General features: G+C 41.0%; 2 protein-coding genes across 2 annotated transcripts in view; one reads left to right on the top strand and one right to left on the bottom strand.

The window, feature by feature from the left end:
* Positions 1-3,329, top strand: part of LOC106936639 (DEP domain-containing protein 5-like) — a 45,949-nt gene extending 42,620 nt beyond the window's left edge. Inside the window, exons 13-17 of the mRNA XM_015017766.1 lie at positions 883-1,052; positions 1,178-1,349; positions 1,678-1,738; positions 2,268-2,350; positions 2,423-3,329. Coding sequence (XP_014873252.1) covers positions 883-1,052; positions 1,178-1,349; positions 1,678-1,738; positions 2,268-2,350; positions 2,423-2,721 — 785 coding nt within the window. The 3' untranslated portion in view covers positions 2,722-3,329. The remainder of the gene's footprint in view (positions 1-882; positions 1,053-1,177; positions 1,350-1,677; positions 1,739-2,267; positions 2,351-2,422) is intronic.
* Positions 3,330-6,006: 2,677 nt separating this feature from the next.
* LOC106936640 (major facilitator superfamily domain-containing protein 12) overlaps positions 6,007-8,268 on the bottom strand; it is a 23,074-nt gene continuing 20,812 nt past the window's right edge. Inside the window, exons 11-12 of the mRNA XM_015017767.1 lie at positions 7,106-7,236; positions 6,007-7,033 (exon numbers count right to left, since the gene is read on the bottom strand). Coding sequence (XP_014873253.1) covers positions 6,990-7,033; positions 7,106-7,236 — 175 coding nt within the window. The 3' untranslated portion in view covers positions 6,007-6,989. The remainder of the gene's footprint in view (positions 7,034-7,105; positions 7,237-8,268) is intronic.

Genomic DNA, 8,268 nt, shown 5'->3' with positions numbered 1-8,268 from the left:
GGGGGGGACATGTCCCCCCCGTCCCCCCCCCTTCCTCCGCCTATGATCCCAGGTAACATGCTCATATGGGCCCAATGTGGGATTATTTGAGTACCATATAGGCCCCTTTGCAAAATCCTGTGCGTAACCCATGGCTGAACTTGCCTGTGTGTGTCAGTCAGTTTGGGGAATCCAGGAGTTTTATCCTCTTCACTTCCACTGAAGTGAATACAGTAGCTGTAATCTTTATTTCCCCTTAAAGGATCACTACCATCACCCCCACAGTAAGACATGATTCAAAACATAATACTGAAAAATTAATCGTAGGATATCACTTATGTGATACAGATTTTATGACTTAATTTGACAACACATTATGTTTAAAATACTGAAACTGTTTTTGGAAAGTGTTACAACTAAATATTTCATCTGCATATTTTTGAGTTGTGTGATGAGATTTGGATGTTTTACCCTATAAATATCCAAATGTTTTATCAATCAATCAGTCAAATTTTACTTGTATAGCACATTTCAGCAGCAAGGCATTTCAAAGTGCTTTACATCATTAAACACAAAAAGCCTAGAAAAAAAGTCATGTAATTATTTTTGATTACCATTGGGAACTGAAAAGAAAATCAGATTAACAAGAAAACCTTCCATCCAAAAAAAGAGGTCCAATGCAGAGGCCCATGTGGAGAGGCTGTGAAAATCAGCAAATCAGTAACATGTATGGAAGGTCAGTACGTTTCTCCCCATGTCTGCCTTGTGCTCTTGATCACTGCTTTGCATCCATCTCTCTCCTCTATCTGCGCCTCACTCCATCCAGATCACATTCCACTCCTTTTACTTCCTGTTGTATTTTCTCTCCACCTCCCGGCCCCTCATTGTCCATCTGTCCTGCAGCTGCTACTGTCCCAGAGCAGAAAACGGTCACACTGGACGTGGACATCAATAACCGCAGCGACCGAACTGAATGGTGTAGCTGCTATTACCATGGCAACTTCTCTCTTAATGCTGCCTTTGAAATCAAGCTTCACTGGATGGCTGTCACGGCTGCAGTGCTTTTTGAGATGGTAACGCATCGGTTAACTGAACATGAAGGAAATGCAAAGAGTCATTTTGTAAACCCATAGAACTGTCAGACAGTGAGCCATCTGGAATCGACAGAGTGGATTCTGAGGTTACTCTGTTCCGATAGGTTCAAGGTTGGCACAGGAAAGCAGCTTCCTGTGGTTTCCTGCTGGTTCCAGTTCTGGAGTTCCCCTTTGCGCTGACATCCTATCTGTATGGAGACCCACTGAGGGTCCAGCTCTTCATCCCACTCCACATCCAGTGTCTGCTGAAGAACGGCAGCGACAACCTGTTCGAAGGTAGTAAATGCAGTACGGCTTCTTAAGCGTTATACTAGTCCTGACACAAAAGGTCTGTAACCTCAACTTTTAGACTCAGTCTGGACTGATGACTCATTCTGGCCGTCCTGATGCATGGACTCCGTCATTTTGTTGACCCCAGTTATCCAGCTGATTATTGATTGGTTTTGGAGGCCATTTTGATCAAATCTTTTATCCATGTCAGTGTTCTTGGGCAGAATTGGGAGGTTTCATGGGGAATTGTCCCAATGAAGCTGAGTGTGTGTCATTGTCAAACCTCTGCCGTGTGACTGTTTGAGTCCATCTCTGGTCTTCCTGTTTTCAACAGGGTTTGAACCAGAGACATACTGGGACAGGATGCAGCTCTTTCAGGAAGCCATCCTCTACAGGTCAGTGCTCTTCAATTTTAATCAACATTTTACCTTTGGATGGATGTGGACCAGCTACCGGTACCACCTCCTACTGAAGATTTACCAAAACATTGGTATAATGTCCCATCGTACCATCTTGTGATTGAATATGCTTTAAACACAATCCAAAGAAATTGCCAGATTGACTCAGGTTTTCTTCAACCCACTGCAGTCCATTCTCAGTAGTGGCAACTGCTAGTCAGCTGGCTTAAAATCGCTGCTATACTTTTTTAAATTAGTTTTAAATAAATCTAATTATATATATATATATATATATATATATATATATATATATATATATATATATATATATATGTGTGTGTGTATTATATGGTATTTTGTTTTTTTCATTTATATCTTGATTAAAGAAGCTGACCCTTTGCCTTTGTATTTACTCAACATGATTCTCTGGGGCCCAGAGGGTGCCCTGCACCTCTCGTGCCCCTCTTTAGCCACCCTGGGGTCTTCATTGTCTTGCTGTGATGACTTGTTCTCCTCCTCCTTCCAGGTTTGGCTTTGTACACGACAAGTTTTCACCATCATCTTTTAATTTCCCTGCTGAGAACAAGCCTCAGTACATCCATGTTACAGGTTTGTCTCATCTCAGTAGAAAACCCAAACTGTCTCATGTCCTGGAAAGGTGAAAGCTTCCCTGTCCTGCAGGCACCGTGTTCCTGCAGCTGCCGTACTCCAAGAGGAAGTATTCGGGTGGGCAGACGCGGCGTCGCAGGAACTCCACCACCTCCAACAGCCAGGGACCATTTGGCGGTGAGGAGAGGGTGGGCTACTACTGGGCCTACAACACCATGCTGACCAAAGCCTGGAGGACGGGGGTGTTGGGCGATGAACGGCTGGCTGACCGACTGCTCAGGGACTTGACCGACTTCTGTTCTAACAAGGACAACAGACTACAAAACTTCTGGGACAGCTGCCAGGAAAAAATGAACACCAGCGCCCCCTGACTGGACAAATGTGTTACTTTTATTCATCTCGCTACATGTTGAGTCCTGTTTAATCCTGTTTCTGCTTTTTCTGAACATTTATCGGATGGAATCATGTTTGAAATTTTTTTTTTTTTTTTTTTTTTTTTGACCAAGATGTTTAGAGAAACACAGAAAGTACTAAACATTTTTCACATCAGTACAGTAAGTATGATCCTTGTCCCAGTATTGAAAAAGGCTTTGGGTTTCCATTTAAACTGTTGTTTCATTATGCTGCAGCAGCCACACAAATAAAGGCAGCATCAAGGTCAGTTAGGGTTTGTGTTGAATAATTAAGGAAGTAAGCATTTTGACTCTATTTTTTTGCATATTCTCCAAGTTCAAACTGTAAAAATTGTTACTAATTAGCTTTAAACATGTCAGCCAAAGTGTATGTTCTGAAAGATTATGTGGTCCAAAAAGGTGAACATTCAGTATCAGTGAATGCTTAATGATAAAGCGGCTTGGCAACCACTTTGTTACAGAAACGGTGTAAGACTCTGTTGTCTTTCTTTTGCTCTATGATGGACTTTCAACCCGACCTGTGATAATTCATGCATATTATTAAAAGCCAAGCTAAGCATTTTAGACATTTGGTTTCTGTCACATATCACATAGTTATTTGTTGTAACAAAACAGAAAGTCTGTTCACTGAGATCAGAAAGGGAATCATAAATATTCTTTATTACTAAGGTTTTATGGTATTTATGCATTTATATTCAAATCATCTTCCATTTAACACTGAACTGAAACATGAATCTGTATGCAGCAGAGGATCACTTCCACTTTAATAAAGTAGAAACTGCTGAGTCAGCATTAGCATAATGATATTAATAGAATATTTTATTCTGTCTTTTTCAGACTCATAGGAAAAATAAACTGACCACTCCACCTCTCAATACTCTGCGGTTATAGTGGTGAAACTGCAATGGATCCTTAGTTCAGTCACATGGAACACACTGAATGATCCACAAACTCGCCAAATAAGGAAAAAACAACATAGCCTCCCTGAATAAAAACAGATTATTTTAGAGCAAATTGAGGAACAATAAACCTCTTGTTCTGCTGATTTGGCATTTTCCTACAAACTGCACTAGGTGGGAGGTTTTCCCAACAAGTAACAGATTAAGAACATCTTAACGGTCTTATTAGCTAAATTGCAGGATTTCTGCTTACATAAGGGTGTGTTGATTGAACTGAAAAACACACATGTGCCTGGCGGTTTATTAATAATAATGGTAGAAAGGAGAACACTTTTCAGTGCGATGAGTTGCTCATTTCCTCTTTCTGACTAAATAACTTGGAAGTTATTACAAAATTCAGCCACAAGAACTTGAAGTAACAGTTCAAAGAGGTGGTGGTCAGTTTCTTCACAACTCTTGTGATTCAATCAGACTAAAGTTTGGACCTTTGGAACACCTTGTTTCTTCTCCAGCCATTTCATTGTACAATGAGGAAAATAAGTATTTCAACACCCTGTGACTTTGTAAGTTCTCCCACCTAGAAATCATGGAGGGGTCTGAAATTTACATCTTAGCTGCATGTCCACTGTGAGAGACCATCCATCCATTTTCTGTACACCCTTGTTCCTAGTGGGGTCAGGAGGTGTTGGTGCCTATCTCCAGCAAATGTTTCGGGCAAGAGGCAGGTTGCCAGTCTGTCACAGGGCAACACAGAGACAGCAACCATGCACACTCACACCTAGGCACAATTTAGAGAGACCAATTAACCTAACAGTGGTAAGAACCCAGAGAGAACCCACCATGCACAGGGAGAACATGCAAACTCCATGCAGAAAGACCGCAGGCTGGGAATCGAACCCAGAATCTTCTTGCTGCAAGGCAGCAGCTCTAACAACTGCACCACTGTGAGAGACATAATCTAAAAAACAAAATCTGTAAATCACAATGTGTGATTTTTTAAATTTTTTTTTTAAAAATAAGTTGTGTATTACTGCTGCAAATAAGTATTTGAACACACACCTGCCAATCAGCAAAAATTCTGGTCCTAAAGACTTGTTAGTCCTCTGTTCTACTTATTCTAAATTAGAAGCACCAGTTTAAGGTCGTTAGCTGCATAAAGATTATTTTATGCTGCACACAATCAGTAAGACTCCACCTGCTAAAATGCTGTCCAAAGACAGCGGAAACAAACTTGTAGATCTCCACAATGTCTACAATTGCCAAGGAGCTTTGTGAAAAAAGATCAACTGGTGGAGCAATTCTTAGAAAATGGAAGAAGCTAAACATGACTGTCAATCTCCCTCAGACTGGGGCTCCATCCAAGATCTCACCTTGTTGCATATCAATGATCCTAAGAAAGATCAATCAGCCCAACTACACAGGAGGAGCTGGTCAATGACCTGAAGAGAGTTGGCACCACGGTTTCCAAGGTTATTGTGGGTAATGCACTAAAACGTCATGGTTTAAAATCATGCATGGCAGGGAAGGTTCCCCTGCTTAAATCGGCACACATCCAGGCCCATCTTAAGTTTGCCTATGACCCAGAGGAGTCATGGGAGAAAGTTATCTGGTCAGATGAGACCAAAATAGAACTTTTTGGTCTTAATTTCACTCGCCGTGTTTGGAGGACGAATTTGAGTTCCATCCCAAAAACACCGTCCCTACTGTGACGCATGTGGGTAGAAGCATCATGATTTGGAGGCGTTTTTCCATACATGGGACAGGACAACTGCACTGTATTGCACAAAAAATGACTGGGGCCATTTACTGTGAGATTTTGGGGAACAACCTCCTTCCCCTCAGTTAAGACCACTGAAGATGCGTTGTGGCTGGGTCTTCCAACATGACAATGACCTGAAGCACACTGCCAGGATAACCAAGGAGTGGCTCCATAAGAAGTATATCAAGGTTCTGGAGTGGCCTAGTCCGTCTCCAGACCTAAACCCGACAGAAAATCTTTGGAGGACCTCAAACTCTGTTTCTCAGTGACAGTCCAGAAACCTGGCTGATCTAGAGAAAGATCTGTGTGGAGGAATGGGCCAAAATCCCTGCTGCAGTGCAAACCTAGTGAAAAACTACAGGAAACGATTGACCTCTAATTGCAGACAAAGGCTACAGTAGCAAATATTAACATTGATTTTCACAGGTGTTTAAATACTTATTTGCAGCAGTAGCGCATAAATAATTATTTTTTTTAAATCATGCATTGTGATTTCTGTTTTTTTTTAAAGATTATATCCCTCAAAGCATATGTACACCTAAGATGAAAATTCTGAAGTCAGTAAAACACAATGGAGCAGACAGGTTTAAACACAAACAGGTTTTATTGTTTCAGCTCCTTTACAATAATCCCTTCATCAATTAAATATTTTTTACAGAGGTGAAGCAGACCAGGTAATAGTTTAGATGGTCACCGAAGTCAGAGCTCAGTTTTGGTTCAGTTTGGTCAACAGCTCTTCCCACTGTTCCCAGTCAGACGTAGTTCAGCTGTGCTGCTCCACCAATGAGATTCCCTTCATTATTCCATTACATGCAATAGACATTGATCCCTTTTAAGTATTTCAAAGTCAGATGCAGTTCCACTATTCAAGTTTCGTTTCATTTTACAATGATTTTTAGGTTCAGTTTGATCATTAGAGGATTTTTTTTTGGTATAGCACAAACTGATTTAAATATTTTTTTTAAAATCCACACTTTTCTTTCCCCTGCATAAAACAAAAACACACACAGGCAAAAACAAAACAAAAACACAGGAATTACAGTAGGTGGCCTCGCTACAAGATGAATGATGAACTCCTTCAGCTCTTCTGTTCAAGTCCTGTCGAAGTGCCATTGGGGCGTAGCGTGGTTTCACGATCCGGTCCCGTTTACCCACCAGTCTGAGGGACTGGATGTAGTGGTTTATCCACTGAATGCACTGGTGATTTAAATATTCTCTTTGTCATACTTTCTTAGTGTTTAAAAGGTAAAACAGGAAAAGGCTGGACTCCTATTTATCATACAGTCTGCTGTGTTTGCTTCCACTCAAAGGAAGGCCTCATCTCTAGAACACAATGAATTGGACCCATATAATAGTTTTATCTCATGCACCAAACATTTCTAGAAAATGATGGCAACTAAGTGTCAGCCTAGTGTAGAGGTTAAGGAATATTTAGTCTTACTTATGCTGGGATTTCCCAGACATTCCAGCGAAAAACTTGAAACTAATCTCAGAAACAACTGTGAGTGTCCCTACTGTCCATGCAAGACCAGAGTTCCCAGTAAGGCGAAGGCAGATCCTTCCGGCTCTTAGTTAACTGAGGTGGAACCATCAGAGACGACTTGCAGGCCACCTAGGAGCAGAAGAAGAAAGACTAAAGCCGAGCTCCGACTCAACGTGCTGCTGTGTCATCAGCTTCACTCACGTGCTCTGATCCTGATTGGCCAGATGAGGATGGAGCAGAGTGCCAACGCTGCAACGACAGCCACGCCCCCCGTCACTATGACCATGATGTAGTGATAAAACCACACACAGGCTGGGCAGCACACCACTGTACTGATGGACAGACAGGACAGAGACCGTTGGACAAGTAAAGCATTAGAAACTCAAGAACCCTGGCATCGTCTGACTCAGAACTATACAAGAATAAATATGGGCTGATCATCGTAACACACTTCCTGTATGCATTTAAAGGTTGTTATAGGGTGCAGTCATCCAAAAAGAAGACTTGCATGTATTTCACAAACACAAATAATGGGGAAATGGAAACAAGCCTACAGATTTCTTCTGTCACATTTAAAAAGGCTGTTTTCCAGCCACACAGTATCATTTTAAAGCACAATAAAGTGCTATATATAGTTGTTATATAAATGCAAGTTATATCAAATATGACATAAAAGAAGCATCCAGTCAAGAAAAACTACTGCAAGAGGCTCAGCTGATTCAGTTAAGGCAAGAGGTGAGTGGACAAAATGTCCTCCAAGGCCAGAACTACTATAAAAAAAACTAAAGGTCTGTCGGAATCTGTTTGGTGATCTGAGACATTTCACACCGAAATCAGAAGAAATTTGTAAGCAGCAAACACTTTTTTTAATCATGGAGGATTTTTGACTCAATTAGAAGAACAAGGTCATCAATTTTTAACCTTTCAGAGTAAACTGATGGGTTTTTGGTGGAGTCAGAGATATTCAGGTTCACAAAGTATTGAAAAAAAAAAACAATGAAATTGAAAGTACATTAAAAATGTAGTTCCTGCTGAAACATGACATGCAGTCTGTTCTTTTGAACTTTTGCATCATTTTGTGTGTGTGTGTGTGTGTGCGCGCGCACATTTGTTTGTAATACCTTGTGGGGACGATTTTCCTTACACATACTACGTTGTGGGGACCGAAGTCTGATCCCCACAAGGGGACACCCTGTTTTTGGGTCAGGGGTCAGAGTTAGAACTAAGGTGTGAATTAGGGCTGCTGTAAACGAATATTTTAGTAATCGAGTAATCTATCGATTATTCTTCCAATTAATCGAGTAATCGGATAAAAAAAATTATAAAGTGAAATATTGGCAAATCTGGCATAATACAGGTGTTAC

The sequence above is a fragment of the Poecilia latipinna genome, unplaced genomic scaffold (genome assembly GCF_001443285.1).
Source record: "Poecilia latipinna isolate Pla-1442-1.1 unplaced genomic scaffold, P_latipinna-1.0 Scaffold2185, whole genome shotgun sequence".
Lineage (NCBI taxonomy): Eukaryota > Metazoa > Chordata > Actinopteri > Cyprinodontiformes > Poeciliidae > Poecilia > Poecilia latipinna.
Note: the sequence above shows the minus strand (reverse complement) of the source record. Positions and strands in the feature narration are given on the sequence as shown.